Genomic DNA, 19,219 nt, shown 5'->3' on the forward strand with positions numbered 1-19,219 from the left:
GAAAAACATTAGGCACAAGTGAAAAACTTTCAAAGAAGTTGCTATTCTTTCTAGCAGTAGCTGTCCCAGCAAGTTCACCCCAAGTTCGGACCATGCAATTCTCAGAGAATTCACAAACAACCCAAGAACTAAATGCCTTATAGTAGCATTACTTAAGTTTTAAAAGTTGCATCAAACCACAAGACTTCGTAACCTCTGTTGCACCTCAAGATTGTTTATAGATATTTATAGATATATGTGGATAGATATAAATGTATATATAATGTATGTGTATAGGTGCAGGAATGTTGTGTGTAAACATGAAAACCTGTTGTATCTTTGTACTGGCCTCTGGCCCGCCAAGGGGGTCTCTAATTCAAGGACTTCACAGGAATAACAAGAGGTAGTAAATACCGATAGAGGGTTTAGGTTTGCCAAGGTACCACAAACAAACAGATGAAAGAACAGATCACTAGTAGGGCCTTCAAGCGGCAACTAATCCATCAAGCCAGAGTCAGCAGAAGATGGATGCATAATCAAACAGATAGGTTGGGTTGATAACCTAGCTGGACCTCTTGTTGACCCTTAAACTTAGATTCCAGCAAGAGATTTTTTTATATCAAATTTAGTTGGGAGGTCCATCAAATTACATTAACTAATCCCAATCTAGTGGGGTGTGTACCAACTGATGGTCATTGTACAGAACACACCCACTAACCAATCCAAGAGTCCCAATGTTACCTAATGGGACTTAACTATATAAAAGGGGAGCTGGAATATAACAAGGGAAGAAAGGGAATGATGGGAGCTCTTAGGGAATCAGGCTCCTGGGGTACCCATCAACATCTTTACAGGTAGCTATTACACATTCCTGAATTGCATTCTTATATTGTTCAGTATATGTCAATGTATTATTGATATATTGATTTGATGTATTGTGTACTAAGTAGTTACTAGATTATTACAGGGGTACTACTAATAACTTTATGTCCATGTGATATATATGTATCATTGATTGAAGTTCCTGTGTTTTAAATATCTGGCAATATTGCTGTGTACTTTGTTTTACCTTGTTTTCTTAATTAAACTGTTTGAGTGACTAGCTATTATTTGTGCATGAACCTTCTTTAATTGAATATCTATATGTATTGATAGAAGATAAATATTCCTATCTGTTGCACCTCAAGATTGTTTATGAATATGTAAATAGATATGTATATAGAGGTATATATATATATAAATATATATATGTATGCATAGGTATGTGAGCATCCTAATAGTTAGACTATATCTAGGAAGCATGAAACAATACAGGAATACAGTACAGGAATGTTGTGTTTAAACATGAAACTTGTGTTATCTTGATCTGGCCATAGGGCCCTCCTAGGGGGTCTCCAAGTGTAGGACTTCACAGAAGTAACAGGTGTGACAAGAGCTGCTAGGAGACAAGACCTATTTTCCCATAACAAACAGATCACCAATATGGCCTTCAAGGGGCAATACATCCATCCACCTGAGTAAACAGAAGATGGAGGCATAATTGAACAGATGGACTGGGGGGATGACCCAGCTGGACATTTATAGACCCCTAAACATAGCTGGAGATTCATATAGCAAATTTAGTTGGGAGGTCCATCAAACTACATTAACCAATCCCAATCTAGTGGGGTATGTGTCAACCGATGGTCATCGTACAGAACACACCCACTAACCAATCCAAGAGGCCCAAGGATACCTAATGGGAATTACCTGTATAAAAATGGGAACTGAGAGATTTGAGCTCTCTTCTCTCTTGCTTGCTCTTTGTCTCCTGAGGGTCTCCCTGGGTAAGATGGTATGGGGTCCTCTTCGGAAGGAAGTAGGCTCCTGAGGTACCCATTAACCTCTTAACAGGTATATAAGATATAAGGTATATAAGATATTCCTGATTGTATTCTTATGGGTGTCTATAGTATTACCGCATTACTTTGCTATTTTATAATTACTGTACTGTGTACTAAGGAGTTACTAGATTCTCAAAGGGGTTACTACTAATAACTATGTCCATGTGATATATATATGTATCATTGATTGAAGTTCCTATGTGTAGATATCTGACAATATTGCTGTGTACTTTGTTTTACCTTGTTTTCTTAATTAAACTGTTTGAGTGACTAGCTATTATTTGTGCTGTTTTACCTTGTTTTCTTAATTAAACTGTTTGAGTGACTAGCTATTATTTGTGCATGAACCTTCTTTAATTGAATATCTATATGCATTGATAGGGGATATAATTTCCATATTTATGCAGATAAATATTCCTAAAATAACAGTGGTGACCATGAAGGGACACAAATTAGTGGGTTCATTCAAACAGCTTCTATTTTTGTTTTTATGTAAAAATAGAGTTAAGTGAATACAGGCTGAGTCAGCCATTCAGACAAGTTGAGACCACAGTGATATTGTATTCGATATTGTATGCTGCAGGGCTATTGGTAAGAGGCCATACGTCATTGCATGCTTGAGTATTTGCTGTATTTGTAGTACTTTACATATGTATGTATAGAAAACCCAAAATAAAAGTGTATTGGATGTACCCCTAATAAACTGGTTTTAATTAGCAGGGGAGGACACACTTGGGATTATTAACTGGGATATATTCTCAGTAGGAACTGTTGAAGTTGTTAGTAAGAATAAGGTGTTGTTTAAAAACTCCTCACTGAAGTTTGCTGTTATAAAGCAAGTTGGATAAGAAGTTGGATTGTAAATCGGTGAACTATTGTGTGCTGTTTTCAGTGAAACACAAGATAAGTGGATGTTAATTTTCACATAGGTTGGTGAATACAGTTATTAATAAGATTGATTGGTGTCTGAACTAAAGTACATATAGTGAGATTTTGTTTTTTGTTTTGGGACAAAAGCATCCTAAATTGACATACTTTGAGCATGGTTCAGATAGCCATTGAATTTTAAGATTTTGTTTCATGGTCAGCAGTGGTTAATTTTTATTACTCTGTGTAGGCTTGAATAATTGTAGCTGTAGCCCTTTTGGTTGCAGGCAGAGGTGTGATCTTGATATCACTCTCCATTGTTAACTATTTACTGTAATGCTGACCATTGTTCTTATCAGACTGGTGTCTGTGTATTAACTATTTATGATGAGCAGGACCCTTTGTTCTATCAGGTCTTTGTTCTTCAAAAGGTGTTAGCCTAGAGTGGCAAACCTTTATCTAGCATTTCTCTTTTCGTTCTTGATTTTTATTTACATTTTGGGTTTTGGTTTAAAGTTTAATTAAGTGGTCACCTTATAGTTTAATATGTATTACTAGGTATCTAACAAGTTTTAGAATATACTAAGTTTGCAAATTCCAGGTACAGGCCTGTTGGAAATGGCATCCTTATCCAGTTTGGGAAGGTTTGTGTCAGCTTACACTCTTAAGCATAAAAGCATCAACTTTGCCTCAAATGCGAAATTTAAAGAGTCTCCATGGGCATATGTGCAGGAACTATTTGACCAGCAAACTAAAACCTGTAAAAAGAATAAAAAGTTAAAAAGCCTAGCAATGGCAGGTATGTATGAAGCCCGCATAGCCATGAGTGCCAGAATTGATACATTAGCAGACCTGGTACAGAGTTTTAGAGAGAAAATAATAAAAATGGAAACAGCCAACCAAGATTTACTTCATGAGTTAAATACCACTTCCACCTTGAATGAGATGATCAAATATTCTCATGAAGAGCAAGTTAAAAATTATAGATATGCTCAAGGTGAATTAATTAGAGCACAAGTAGCCTTGGCCTCAACGTGCCCATATGAATTAGGGGAAGAGGAAGGTTATAAAAATAATTGGGAAGAGGAATCCCTTGATCCAAATGCTCCTTTTCCGGTTGCCATGGGAGAAATCTCAGGCCAACAGGAAAATAGAGATGGTATGCTGGTGATAGACCAGGATCCTAGTGAGGATCAAGATCTCTTAGCCACAGAAAGAAACGCAGATGGTAAAGAAGTGAATTCTAGGGAGTACCCTACTCAGCCTTTAAAAACACTCATGAGGGTGGCAGAGTTCATTGGAAAAATTAAAGCACAGGAGCATATTACATTCGCTGCCATGAATGTACAACAGAGGTGTGCACTTTTGGGAGTTAGGAATCCTAGTGACCAGGTGAAGGTATTGCATTTAACCATTGATCCTCACACCTGGAATGCCTTGCCAGATTCTATTAAGGAGGGCAAAGGGTGTTTCCGTCAAACTGTAGAGGCATTGCAATCAATAAGTAACCCCTCAGTCGTAGGATTAATGGTAGCATACCAAATTAAACAACAGAATGAAGAGAACCCTCTGGTGTATGCAAATAGATTATAGCCAGCCTATGACACTAATAACTCTAAGGCCACCAGAGAAGATGTAGAATATAAGAGCCTTCTCATCCAGAATGCCCATCCTGTAATTCGTGGAAAATGTGAACACCTAATAGATCCCAAGAAACAAACTTATGAGGAAATAAGAGGCATACTACATAGATCGTTCCAGGCCATCCACTCATACAAACAGCACCAGATTAAAGAGAGAGTTGTACAACCTCCACATTCAAATAAAACTGGTGTGCCTTGTTTGTATAGTAGGACAGTGACCTCATCCAGTGTTTGTAGGGAAGGTCCTTTGTATTGTAAGCAGTCATCAAAGGCACTGAAAATTCCAGGTCCTCAGCCTAAACCGGTGTCAGGGGTAAGTAAATGTGTTAATGACTTTCACAAGATAAGATGTTATGCTTGTGGACTATTCGGCCATATTGCCAGATTTTGTTTGTCCCTTGGTACTGAAAAGAGGATAAACCAAGGTCAATTTAAAACATACAGATGGGATACTGAGGTGTATTCACCACGTTGGGGGACCCATCCTCATAAGCATAGGCCAGGGGTCTCTCTCAAAAATTCAAAGGCACAAAACAATTCTTTACAGGCTGAGAATGACCAACTGAAAACTCAACTAAATAGTTTCCTAGAAGAGTTCAGAGCTTTTAAAAGAGAGTACAAGGAAACTTTGAATTGTATAGGGTCAGGAATAAGTGACCAAGGTGTTGGGTACCTCCCACAGAGAGTGCAATGTTATTAATGAATTTGGAAGTTTGGTATTTTAGGAAAAATACCGATCAACGATGGAATCTCGGTATGACCCGGACAGGTAAATCTAGAGGACCCTAAAACACAAAGTACTTGGCTTTGCTCTATTTTATATACAGTACTACTTCATGCACAGCACTGTATAGTATATTGGTATTATATAAATACTGTTTATTATTACCAATTAATATTATTTTAATATTATTATTTTATTTCATTTTAATTTTTGGTGTGTTTTAAGGAGAATCCTCCAATTGTATAATTGCAGTCAGGTTGGAAAACAATTCAAATTCATTCTTTAAATTCATTTTTTTTTTTGGTAGCTGTATTCTTTTGTTTTCTTTTTCCCTTTTGGGCCTGACTTGCATGTTGTTAAGTGATTCATTAACATACAAATCACTAGCCTTTTAGAGAAACTACCTTTAGGAAAGACCATTTAAAGGGAAGGTCATTCTTTCCCAGAACTTTTTTTATTGTTTGTTTTAAAAGGCAGACATTTAATTTTTGGTTAAAAATATAGATTCAATGCTCCTTGACAATAAAAGTTAAATGGGTTAAGAAAGGAAGTTAAGGAAGTATTAAATCTGTATTACCTTTATTTTTCCCTGTGTGCTAAAGTTTTGGAAATTTTCCCCTATTGTCAGAATGTCTCTGACAAAAGCACACAGTTCTATTATCTTTATTTTATATCTGATCCATATTCCTTTGTCTGGGATTTACTCAAAGGGGGAGGTGTGTTTACTGGAAGTTACTCAAGGGGGGGAAGATAGGTGTACCTAAAATTAATAATATTTTCCCATAATCTGAGAAGGTCCCCTCACTATTCACACCTGATATTGATAATATGTTTTTTTTCATTATCTAAGAAGATTTCCCTTACATTACTCATACCTGTAATCAGAGTTACCCCACAATAGGAAAATATTACCAATTTGTAATAATGAGTGTTTCAGTTCTTCACACTTTTATTAATTGTTTGAGTATGGTTTATGAACAACTTCCCAGTGCAGTTCTATTATGTGCCATATTGGTTATAGATACTGAGTTAAACAGATCAGACTTTTTTATGAGTACAGATATACTTAAGCTGCGTACACACTTGCAATTTTTGTCGTTGGAAAGGATCAGTGCACGATGCATGAATGGTGCTGTACATACAGCACCGTTCATGCTCTATGGAGAGGGGAGGGGGAGAGCGACGGAGCGGCACCCTGCTGCGCGCTCTTCCCTTGCCATTTCATTAGGATCGGCTGTCGTCCATCGTCCGTGGATCCGGCAGGTCGGTCGTCCGGACGATGGACGACACCGACTGTACACAAGGCAGATTTTCGCCCGATAATTGGCCGATGCCGATTATCGGGCGATAAAAATCTGACGTGTGTACGTAGCTTTAGACTGATGAGACCTTAGTGAATAGTGAGTAATATAAATCAGTACTATTGTACTTAGGCTATCATTGCCTGAGGCTAGCCTCCACTGAGAACATCTTCCTGAGACACTTTTTTCTGGATTTGCTTCCATGTGTGATTCTGGATGAACTTGTTTTGCTTCCTTGCAATTGCCTATCAATGTGACCTCTCCCAGAGGAACAAGAGGATTCAGTGTACCTGAGTGCCCAAGCCATGAAGTATGGGCACTATTGCGGTCTGCAGCACACGGTAATAGTCAGTCCTCGACCGGGACTCTGCCAAGCTGGACGCATATTCTTGTAAGGTGTCTGCTTCACAAGGTAATGGCCAATCCCCAGCTCAAGATCCTGCCAAGCTAGACACATATTCCTGTACACTGTCAGTATTGCTGATACAGCACATATGGGGAGGAGGCACAGCAGCAGAAGGCATGCAAAGGGATTGGCAGGCATACTGCGCAGACTGATGAAAGGTGTGTAAGTCTGATGATGTGGTGATGGCTACAGGTAGTGTATCTGGTAATATAGATATATAGATAATATAGTATAATCAATGTGACAGGTCTTTGTGTTTATTTACAACAATAATCCTGAGTACTCAAAGTATTATTGACATACATTTTTGAAATGCCCAATAGGCCTGACAAAGGCTTCTCCTGGAGGTGACATGTGCCTATGTTAATGCATGTGCCCTAAGTATCCTTTAGGAGACAGGCGGATTCCAAGGTCTACCAACCTACAGCTCCGAGTGTCTGCAATCAAGAAAAACTTCAAATAAAGGCACAGAGTGCCCATGCCTATGATGGACTTGATTGATGGATCGCATGGGCATAAATCTTATAAATCTATGATATTGGACTTTGCTACCACAATCATGAAAATTATGGACTGTTTAAGAAAGCACAATACACTGTGGGGAATCACCTAAGTTGCCTTTCTTTTTTTTAACATATCAGAAACCTAATTCTAACTTTCAAAGAAAGTTTTATTGCATATGCCAATAACTGAAAAACTGAGAATGATGAATGGAGTCCAGACATAAACAATCTTGGTCTTAGGTGTGGCTAATGCTTCGATAGCCACAAGCGGGGGTCTGTTGCACCTCAAGATTGTTTAGAGATATTTATAGATATATGTGGATAGATATAAATGTATATATAATGTATGTGTATAGGTACAGGAATGTTGTGTGTAAACATGAAAACCTGTTGTATCTTCGTACTGGCCTCTGGCCCTCCTAGGGGGTCTCTAATTCAAGGACTTCACAGGAATAACAAGAGGTAGTAAATACCGATAGAGGGTTTGGGTTTGCCAAGGAACCACAAACAAACAGATGAAAGAACAGATCACTCGTAGGGCCTTCAAGGAGCAACTAATCCATCAAGCCAGAGTCAGCAGAAGAAGGATGCATAATCAAAAAGATGGGTTGGGTTGATAACCCAGCTGGACCTCTTGTTGACCCTTAAATTTAGATTCCAGCAAGAGATTTTTTCAAATTTTCATTAACCCAATCTAGTGGGGTGTGTGCCAACTGATGGTCATTGTACAGAACACACCCACTAACCAATCCAAGAGTCCCAATGTTACCTAATAGGACTTAACTATATAAAAGGGGAGCTGGAATATAAAAAGGAAGAAAGGGAATGATGAGAGCTCTTAGGGAATCAGGCTCCTGGGGTACCCATCAACATCTTTACAGGTAGCTATTACACATTCCTGAATTGCATTGTTATATTGTTCAGTATATGTCTATGTTATTATTGTTAAATTGATTTGATGTATTGTGTACTAAGTAGTTACTAGATTATTACAGGGGTTACTACTAATAACTTTATGTCCATGTGATATATATGTATCATTGATTGAAGTTCCTGTGTTTTAAATATCTGACAATATTGCAGTGTACTTTGTTTTACCTTGTTTTCTTAATTAAACTGTTTGAGTGACTAGCTATTATTTGTGCATGAACCTTCTTTAATTGAATATCTATATGTATTGATAGAGGATATATTTTCCATATTTATGCAGATAAATATTCCTAAAATAACACCTCTAAGTGAATATGTTAGGTGATATGCATTGTGGCACTGTGCATTATCAGCAAAAACACCTCATACCAACTGTCAAGAACAGTGGCAAAAGGGTGATGAGTTGAGCATGAACCTCACTGTATACTAAAATATTCTAGTGTTAAATGTAAAGTCATCTGTGCGATAGCTAAAGCTTGGTTAAAATTGGGTCATGCAATAGTATATTGATCCCAAGGACTATTGTAAACCTACAACAGAATAGTTAAAAAAGAAAAGAATCAGGGTGTTGCAATGACCCAATCTCATTGTGATTAAAATGATGACGTTGAACCTTAAAGCTGAACTAAAGTTAAAATAAAAAAAAAAATAAATAAACTTACCTTTACTTTTCCAGATCCCTCAAGCTGTTCTTCGATTTGGTCCTGCATTGTCCTGGATTCTTCCTTTGTTCAGGTGTATAGTAAGCACCAGACACCATCTTTTTCCTTCCTGCCTATATTACCCAATCTTGTATTGTGCAGGTCTTTTTTTTTTAATTACTGAGCAGCCTAAAGCCACCTGGGATAGGTGCTGTACGTATCCAAGGGTCTGTGCTCCCATTAATCTTTACTGTTGTAGAAAGGGAAAAGGCTTAGCCTTATTACTTGCCTCACTTCACTATTCCACAAGTTTGTTCTTCTTCACGGAATCACTGATTTGGTCTAGAATGGTCACAGGAAACTGATGGTCACAGAAATCATGCCCAAAGGTTAGGTTTAATATTATCACTGATAAGCAACTGAATATGGCATAACATTAGGTTGGAGTAGATATAGTACATTTTAGTGAGGTTGTGAATATTGCTTCAAATAGAAAAGGAACACTTTTAAAGAGTGTCTAGGGAACCAGAGTGACATACAGATGTAACAGTATATAAGATTTTGTAAGAAAAAGAAACAATAGGAAATTAAGATACCCCTCTTTATAAAAAATGTAAGTTGGTTATTGCTAATGAGAGAATATAAGAAACATTTGAGTCTGTTATCAACTGATATTGTCTGTCTCTTCATTAATGCATCGCACAGGAACTCCAAGCCTTAACTTTTTAAAAGATTGTGGAGCAAGTTGGGTACCAACAGGTCAAATATTTAACCTACTCATAATAGAGAACATTTTTAAAACATGCACAATAAAGGTTAGGTCTTAATAAAGATGTGCTATCTAACTGCAGAGAAAAGAATATAAAAGCATTACCATAGAGGTATTGTAAAACATAATAAATACTTTTAGGTTTCTCACACCATATGCAACCCACATGTTTTCATTGGTTAGTATGTTGCATTAATCATTCAATATTGAGTGGACAGTCTTCTCACAGAAAATTAGGTCTTGCATAATTTCTTTCTGAGAAGGAAAATGCAATGCACAGAGCAGGTGCATTATACCATAGGTATGTTGCAGCACACTGTATACTATGGTGTAATCATTTTGCATAGCAATGGCCGGCAACAGTAATACCTTACTATTCATTGAGTAACACAATATAGTGTGACTGAGACCTTGGACATTATTTAATATGCACGCATTAGCAGGAAAAATTAATCTGATGATCCACTTGAAGATCATTCTCACACTGTGGTTGCACTGAGCAGTCCAGTAGTAACTCCTAGGTTAAATAAAAGTTTTTACCCATATTTACTGTTCATTACTTATTCTCCACAATTTCAGAAATCTCAAAATCAGATAAAACAGGTTTCTGCACCTACATTTGTTTATTATTGTACTCATTTTAAAACCAATGCTAACATTTTTCTTTTTTTTTAGATAGCTTTATGTTTCTCTGTGATGTTGACCTTATTTTGCTAATTGGTAAAACTTTCTACCTATTCTTTTAAATCTTTTCATACATTTTCCTCTTTATATGTATATTGCATTTGCTCCTTTACCACCTTTTTCATTCATTCTGTCTTCTCTTATATCTTAATTATCAATGATTAATTTTGTCAAATGATGAACCCTATATGTATGAGGTCTTTGGCAGCCAGGGCTTCTTACCGACAACCCCCCCCTTCCTTAGAGTTTTTTCCTAAATTAGGGCTGACTCTTTTCTTCCCCCATAACACAGACATCCCTTTTAGTCTTTCGTTCTAGTACAGCTCCCATAAACAACATTCCCTCTGGAATGGTCTCCAGCTCCTCACTCTGCAAAGCTTGTGTAATAAGTGTAAGTTCTTCACATAGAGTCTCATAACGATATCCAACTCGAATATCAGGCACATTGGTTCTTCTGATATCATTTCCCTCTGGACCTTCATCCAAATAATTGGGTCCCAGCCAATAACTTTTGACCTGTCACATAAGAAAAGGTTCAAGTAAATTTTAGCTCTTTACCATCAATGATATGTTAAGGGGTCTCCCACAACTGACATTGTGTTTGGGTGCATGCTAAACAGCAGAATTACCTACTAGGTTCCTATACATTTGAGGTTAATTTTACATGTGTTACAGTATTTAATACATATGCCTGGATGTTAATTTGCCTTTATATTTTCTTTGTCACACTTAACTGCAGCACATAAATTTAAACCAGCTACATAGAAAATAATCGGGTTTTAACTTGAAATGCATCTCAAGGCAGCAAAATACATTGGTTTTGTTGTAAAAAATCAACAATTGTAATTTTTTTACTTTACTGCAACAGAAATAGGATTTAATAGCAGGGGCTACAGAATTGACAATTTTTGGTAGGATCTACCAACAGAGCTAATCTACATCTACAATAAAAGAAAAAAAAAACTTTTGTTTGCTGCTTTTAGATATGTTGAGGGGGTTGGGAAGGCTCTTTGCAAATAAATACTGTGACTTTGCCCTGCATGTTAAGGTGGCAGTGTCTCTAAATTATTGGATCAGAAAGACAGCTAGAGAATGAGCATTGTCAGTTGGAAAAAGTTCTCTATATGTCATATTTTTATAGCAGAAGCTTACAGTATAAATCAGCGGTCCCCAACCTCTTGGAGCTCGCGGACCACTAAATGCACGGACTCCATACCGCGCATGCGCGGGGAGCTGTGTGTCACTCAAAGGGGAAGAATCTTCCCCTAGAGTGACGTCATGATGCTAGAACCCGCCCACTCCCCCATTGCAGGCTCAGAAAGAGTGGGCAGGTTGTGTCCAGAGACACAACCCACCCACGGCCCTGAGCCTGCAATGCGTACTGAAGACGTGATCCGCTGTTCTGACTGGTACGCCCCCCAAGTGGGGTCCTTCTCCTGACCCTGCTGGAGGGTGCACTGGCCAGAGCCGTGGCCCACTAGTGGTATGGGTAAAAATAATTAGTAAAACATTTTTGTGAACGCTTTCCCATGATGTTGGGAACATTTTGCATTAAACTGCTTTTATTGATGACAAAAGTAAATTTCATGCATGACTGCGTCACCTTCTGAGGAAAGCCACTCATTAAAACACTGTTTCTTGCTAGCTCACACATATCACATGAGCTCAATTTCCACACTTGGGTTGCAATGCTGTATTCTTCCATAAGAGGCTCCTGTAAAATAGGAACAAACATAATAAGGCATTGGACTCCAGCTACACATTAGACATAGATTTTTATTGCTTGTGGTCATGAGACCTAACCTCCTCCAAAAATCGCATTGGGTTAATCTCCCAATCTGAAAACCTCACAAAACACAATGGTGTAATATTTTATAAAATGTAATAATGCTGTGCACAATATTACCTTTGTGAAATGAAATTGCAGGGGATCATCTGTAGATAGTGATACCATAAGGCCACGTGATAGGAAATCAGGCAGGGGATTCCTGTGGTAGCTCAGAAACAGACTGTTATTGCTTAAGGGAGACATAGCAATACCAATCTGTGCCAGGTAGTATAAATACTGCAATACTGGGGCCTACATGAAGAGAAACAAAAGAAGCAAATGAGTATAAGCAAAGGGTAGACAAGTGATAAGTTGGCAAGTTTAAAGAGAAACTAATAAAGAAAAGTCTAATTATATGAAATAGTAATAACCATTTTTTAGATTTGGCTGTGGAACAGGTACAGAGCGACTTTTTAGTGGCAAATAATAATGCATTTTACTCGAGGACGACAAAACACAGCATAATAAACAGGTTGTAACACCAGCCAAAATACTAGACATGGATAAGCTCAAAACTAAGCTCTGGTTTAAATACAGCTCAGGTTTAAATACAATCATCTCTGTTCCTGACATGTTTCACTGTGTGACTTTCTCAGGGGAGGTAGAGAAACAAACTAATTCAAATCAAAATAGAACAAAGAAAAAATAATACTTTAGGAAATCTTGCCCTTCACCTACCCATATTACCTGTGGGTAATATCTAGTATAGTAGGTAAAGTCTCCCTCCAGAGGAAGTATGAATCTCAAAGTATCTGCGGGACCACTAGAACCTTTAAAAAGGAAATACCAACATCATTTGAAGAACCAGTAACTGGTAATCGTTGCTTTATTGAGATTCTATTCTCTTGCAGAAAGGGAATGCCATTCCAATCTCCCACAACCATACCATCACTAGCTGGTTCCGATAATAAATGGTGATGTAGATCAGTGAAGGAAGAATTTGGACCATATATGTTGTAAATCACCAGCTCCCAAGAGCCTAGCAACAAAAGAGCCAAGGCCCATCTGCCTTCCACTTTTTCGACAACTTGTTGAAGCACAGATCCTGGAAACTGCCTGTGAATAAAGACAAGTACTTTTGCTTTGCTGCCAACAGTCGATGCTCCAATACCCAGGCCCACCCAAGATTTTCCCATTAGGTGAATTCCTTATATAGATGAAAGTCAAAAGTGGATCCAACAACAAGAAGAAAGAAAGAAAGAAGACACCTTGGTGCGTATGCCAAAAAAACATAGCAAAGCGTTAAGGTGTAGTATGAGGTTGCTAGGTGGCTAAAGCTGTGCTCAGTGGCAGGGGCTGAAACCGTTTTTGAAGAACATCTCTCTCCAACCAGCACATATTTAGACGCTTCATTCAGCGACATAAAGGAGATGATTCCACCACTAGGTTTAGAGATTTTGATATGGACTTTATGGTTTTAGATGATTATGATTTAAGGAATCATAAAATATACTATATACAAGGCTTTTGCCTCATGTCAACAAAAGAGTTTTTCATCTACACCTTTTGTTTTCCACATTTCAGACTTGTGACCAACTGACCGTTGTTCTATTAAATGTTGAAATGTAGTTTGACACTTGAAAAGGAAAATAACTTTATATTAGACTACAAATGTTTGAAGTGTTAAAGGATGCTGTCCACTGTTTGGAGCCAAGAGGATCAGGAGAGGGACCTGTTCAACCAGTCACAGGGCTATGCAAACTGGCCTACCCTAGCTGGGATCACTTGGGATCTACGGAATCCACTCAGTATTTGCCAGTATGGGAAACGATACATCATCTAAAGGAGATGATAGATATGGAGAGTGGGTATCAGAATTTTTGTTTGGGTGACTGGGCTTTGGCGGACTGAAAGGAATATGATAGGAAGGGGTCTTTCAAGTCAAAGGCTTGGAAGAAACATTGGGAGGAATGCTGAGGTAAAATGACCTGTCCAAATGAAAGGGAAGCATAGAGCCAGTAGATGGAATAATTATTGTTAAGCAGAAGATGTTAAAATCTTCACTTTAGAATTTCATGGAATGGAAACTTGAAGTAAAACACAAGCCAAAATGCAACTATTTTAGGAGATGAGGAAAGCAAAAGAATGATCTCATCAGAAATTAGGCCCTTAAAGCAGCCTAACATTTGCAGGAAAACCATCTTGACCCACTAATAAGACAGATTGTCCAACAGTAGTATGTAAATGAAGACCATTCTTAATTATAGTTAATTACAGGGAAATATACAGCCTTTAAAGAGTATAAAAATTACTGTATAGGCAAATTTGTACTGGGGAGTAGTGTTGGTGTTCGAACTCGGGTTGTCCCTATATTTGACCTGAATATGGCTGTAGGAATCGGATAGACCGGACCCGAAAAACACGGGATTCAACTGCAAAAATTTGGGGAAAAAAAAACAATTATTCCTAAATGAATTTGATCAGTGTGTTTTTATTTTAGCTATTTTTTTTTTTTACAGGTTATCAGACAATGACATTATGAATCATAATGTCATTGTGGGATTCCCGGACTGTGGGAACTTTGCGGTTACAGCTAATTGGAAGCACGTGCCTTCAATTAACTGTAACTGCAGGCAATACCAGGGCAATAGAGGTGCAATGGAGATATGTATCTATATGCACAAGTCTCCCCATTCATGTCTAGTGCTGAATGGCTGAGAAACGTAAAACCTCAGCCAATCACAGAGCACTAGGGGTGAATGGAGAGGCTTGTCCTCATTTAACCCCTAGTGCCTTGGGATCCCTCACTGACATGAGGATTCCCAGGGCTGTGTTCATTGCAGCCCTGGAAATCATCCTGTCATTGGGATAACCTGTAAAAAAAAAAGGTTTAGTTACACAAACACACACATTTAATAAAATAATTTAACATTTAAGCCTCGTCCTATTTTTTACATATATTTTACTCCTTTCAGGGAATGAGTAAGGGGTTTTATGTACCCCTGTACTCATTCCCCAGGGTGGGGTGGTGGGGATCTGGGAGTCTTCCTAATAAAGGGGGCTTCCAGATTCCAAACTTTTATAAAAGCCCCCATCGTTTTCAATGGAAGCTTTCATAAAACCTTAAAAGTGCTTGAAAAAGCCTCCTTTGAGTTCAATGGAAGCGTTTTCCTGCGATAACCCTCGAAAACGTGCCTGAAGGAAACGTCCTGGTGTAAATTAGCTCATTGGAATGCATTGGGACTTCAAACATGGGCTTTAAAAGCCTCAGGTTAAATGCTGGGGAAACAGTCCGTGTAGTCTAAGCCTTAAACGCTGGGGAAACAGTCCGTGTAGACTAAAGCTGCGTACACACGTCCAAAAATTATTATTAGAAATGACCGACGAACGACCGATGAACAACCCATTGGCCAAAAAAACAGTGACCAACGACACTGACGAACGAGGATTGTCGTTGGAAATGAACGATCGCCATGGTGGATCTGATTGGCCGACGATCTTTCACTATCTATCGTGTGTATGGTCGTTCAGTGATCGTGCATGTTTCTGCGGTACACTTTCTCCTTTACATGTCCCTCCCTGCATCATTCAAACGATTGTATCTAGCGCGTGGACACTGTTGGTGGATTATATTTGAACGATCCAATTGTTACAGCATGCACAGAATTGTGCACAATATGATTGTTCAAGTATAATCGTGCATAATCATTGATCGGTCGTAATCGTTCGTTTTCTAACAATAATTATTGGAAGTGTGTACCTAGCTTTAGCCTAATAATGATGTGACAGGTGCTCTTTAATATTCATGTGAAGTACAGGGGTATGTAATAGTGTTATGTCTCTTTTTATGTATCCTTTTAATATGTATCTTTTTATAATGTATCTTGTTACATCTGTTTGGAGGCTGTAGAAGCTCTACACAGTCCTGAAAAAAATTTTCCTCCCATTGACTTTAATAATGTTCGACTTTGACATTCGACCACCCGAATAATTTATGCTCTATTCGAGCGAATAGTTGACGAATTGAATAGTGAGCTATTCGACCAACACTACTGGGGAGCACTAGCAGGAAATAAAACAAGAAACATCTCCTGTCTGAAGTGCAAGGTACCTTCATTTATATGAAGTGCTCTAACCTACAGCACCTTTGGCAGAAACCCCACCATCGTATTGTGAGTTTAAACTCAACGGTAAGGCACAGGGATTTATGTCAAGAGCATAAGCTTTTGTTTCCTCTGCAATGGGAGAAATAGAAAAGTACCTATCTGTTCTGCTCCAAATGCAATGTCAATGTCTAATGTTCCAACATACCAAGTGGCCAATAATGTCATGCTTTAATGTACCCTACATTTTGAAGAAAATACCATACCCAAACAGAGGTCTGAAACAAGTCTCCCAGGTCTTATTAGGCGGTGACTGATCTCCTGCACAGAAAGCAATTGTTACATTACCAAAGAACAAAGGAGTTGGATTAGGGGGTGTTCCTTACCCCCTATTAGAAGCCACTCCCACTAAAATTTGAATTGGCGCCTTTCAAACTGAAGGCTCTCTACTTCTGAGTGAATCCGTTCCCTGCAATTTGCTAGGAACGGATTTACTTACCTAAATAAATGCACAAATACTACTCACAGGGGAGGGGGTGGAAGTGAAAATACGCTCAGAAAAAAATGAAGGAAACGTGGGATAACATCATAGCTTGTTGTTCCTCTGTGGTTCCTGGGAAAAACTCAGGAACCACAGAGAGCCTACCCAGTGATTTGTTAATGGCCTAAGAAGGAAACAGGACTCATGAAAAACTTTGCTCCAGCAAAAATTGAAACTTGGTTACCCTTAATAGGTGTGCAACCTTTAATCCAGCTATGTTGTTATCAGGGACTGAAAGCTTGGAAATGGGAGGTCATGATTGTGATGAGGTCAAGAAGATGAGGTCATGAATGTGGTTATAAGGAAGCAGATCTTGTTGTCATACTGAGGAGGGATATGCATTTTCTGCAAATTCAATTGTTAATTTAGAGGAAACTGCCTGAAATCAATCAGCCCAAGTGGCAGAGCTAATGGCTCTGATGCAGGCCGGCATAACAGGTAAAGAGAAGAAAGTAATGGTGTACATTCACTCACAGTATATCTTATGTCATGATTTTGGCCAGTTGTTGAAATTGAGGGGCTTTATGACAACTAGTGGAAAGCCTATAAAACATGCTGAGCTCATTAAGAATGTCCTCGAGGCACTTTGGGTTTCAAACAAGGTAGCCATAATAAAATGTGAAGCCCATACTAAAGGCATTAATAAAATTTTAATTGGAAATGATAGCTGATGCCATGGCTAAATTAGCAGTATTAAATGGTACAGAACCTACAGAGATTTTTGTGGCCACTTCCTCTCCTGCGGAACCTGATCAGGTAGACTTAACAGAAACTGCAATTGCAAACTGAGAAAAAAAAATTCTCAAAGGATGTACTGAACAAGATGGACTTTGGACCCATGAGAATGATAGATTCTGTGCGCCTCCCATGCTGTATACATATCTAGCTGAGGCAATGGATAGCTCATTTCATCTGTCCAAAGGATCTATGTTTTAATAAGTAACTAAACATTGGATTGTCCTAGGATTTACTACTGTTGCAGAACAAATTTGTCATGAATGTGACGTGTGAATTGTATTATCCTGCAAAACGTGTAAAGACCCCTGTGAAAAATTTTATCTAAAGCTTTGAACCCCATTCAGAGGTATAGATTGATTAATTACCAAAATGTAAACTATTTCAGAATGTTCTGGTGTGTGTAGAATTAAAGGGGTAATCACTGGGCTGGTAAAACAGCAGGAAAAAAATCAGCTTGCTTTGTCCTGCACCCAAATACAATCGAGTTGTCACAAGATATCAGGTTTATGATAGGTTTTCACTCAATCGAGTTAGGAAGGTGGTACATACGTTTGCTATGAGTCACATAAGTTGGTCAACAACAGAATTTCATGGTTGTTCTAATCTAACTTGCATGTTTTTTTCTTTAGTACCCATCGCAGGGACAGAACGCTGTGCCTATACTGCTATCAATTTAGGTACCATCTTGTCAGATGATGTTGTCCTGCATCCTAGGTTGGATCATGATCTGCTGGTTTAGTCAGGACAGCCTTGAATGATAGACACTGATGGGTGCTGGAGAAAGGAAATCATGAAAGAATTATATCATGTTTAATGGATGTTACCTAAAGTATATGGGGCAAGGTTTTTGGTGCTGGTATCAAGTGAGTAATGATATATTTTCTGTGTATGCCCAGAAAGAAACTTTACCTCGTGGAGATTATTGTGTCACCACAACTATCCTGAGTGTGGATGTAGCAGACAAACAAGAACACACTCCTATCACCCCAGAAAAAACTTCCTATACATCCGACGTTCCTGTCTATCAGCTGGAGGGCTTCTCCCTGTCAGCTCCAAACAAAGCTTTCACCAACCTTGTACTCAGGTCTGAGTTCATTCACACAGTCCAACTTTCTGTGTCCCCAGGCAGACAGAGCTCCTCACAGACCGACTGTCTACGCCTCCAAACAGAGCTCTCCCACACAGCCCACAGTCTCTCCAAGTTACGCTGAGCCTGCACAGACCCCTGTCCGTGTCTCTCCAAATTAGGCTCTCTCTCACACAGTCCACCTGGCTGTGTCTCTCCAAGTTACGCTGAGCCCGCACAGACCCCTGCCTGTGTCTCTCCAAGTTAGGCTCCTGACTAAGCTCCTGGCTCTGTGTTATATCCCCACCCTCAGTGCTTCCTAATTAATTATCTCACAGGTGAGAGTCTTCCACCTGCTACTTCACACAGGAGAGGAATCTTGGGCAAATATACCTCACATAAAAGAGGAATCCTGGCCAAATATATCTCCCTTCCACCTCCAATCCTGCATTGGTGTCACAATATATATATTGTAGTATACCACCCTTGTGGGATCACCTTTTCTGGGGTAAAAGGTACTCTCAGACTGCAGGAGAGGTATATGAAGCACACTAGAGACAGTAGTTAAGGTTGAAACTGACACGCAGTGAGTTTTATTAACCACCTAAGCGTTACACTGAGGTCTAGATTTCTGTACCAAAAGTGACCCACTGTTTTTCATGAATTTTTTTTT

At 38.7% G+C, this 19,219-nt stretch overlaps 1 protein-coding gene across 2 annotated transcripts in view; it reads right to left on the bottom strand.

The window, feature by feature from the left end:
- Window positions 1-9,255: 9,255 nt before the first annotated feature.
- Window positions 9,256-19,219, bottom strand: part of AMPD2 (adenosine monophosphate deaminase 2) — a 199,696-nt gene continuing 189,732 nt past the window's right edge. For both annotated transcript variants that reach the window (XM_072423562.1, XM_072423552.1), the window contains 3 exons: window positions 12,237-12,410; window positions 11,934-12,044; window positions 9,256-10,846 (listed from right to left, as the gene is read on the bottom strand). In XM_072423562.1, coding sequence (XP_072279663.1) covers window positions 10,589-10,846; window positions 11,934-12,044; window positions 12,237-12,410 — 543 coding nt within the window. In that variant the 3' untranslated portion in view covers window positions 9,256-10,588. The remainder of the gene's footprint in view (window positions 10,847-11,933; window positions 12,045-12,236; window positions 12,411-19,219) is intronic.

The sequence above is a fragment of the Pyxicephalus adspersus genome, chromosome 1 (assembly GCF_032062135.1).
Source record: "Pyxicephalus adspersus chromosome 1, UCB_Pads_2.0, whole genome shotgun sequence".
In the NCBI taxonomy this organism is placed as follows: Eukaryota; Metazoa; Chordata; class Amphibia; order Anura; family Pyxicephalidae; genus Pyxicephalus; species Pyxicephalus adspersus.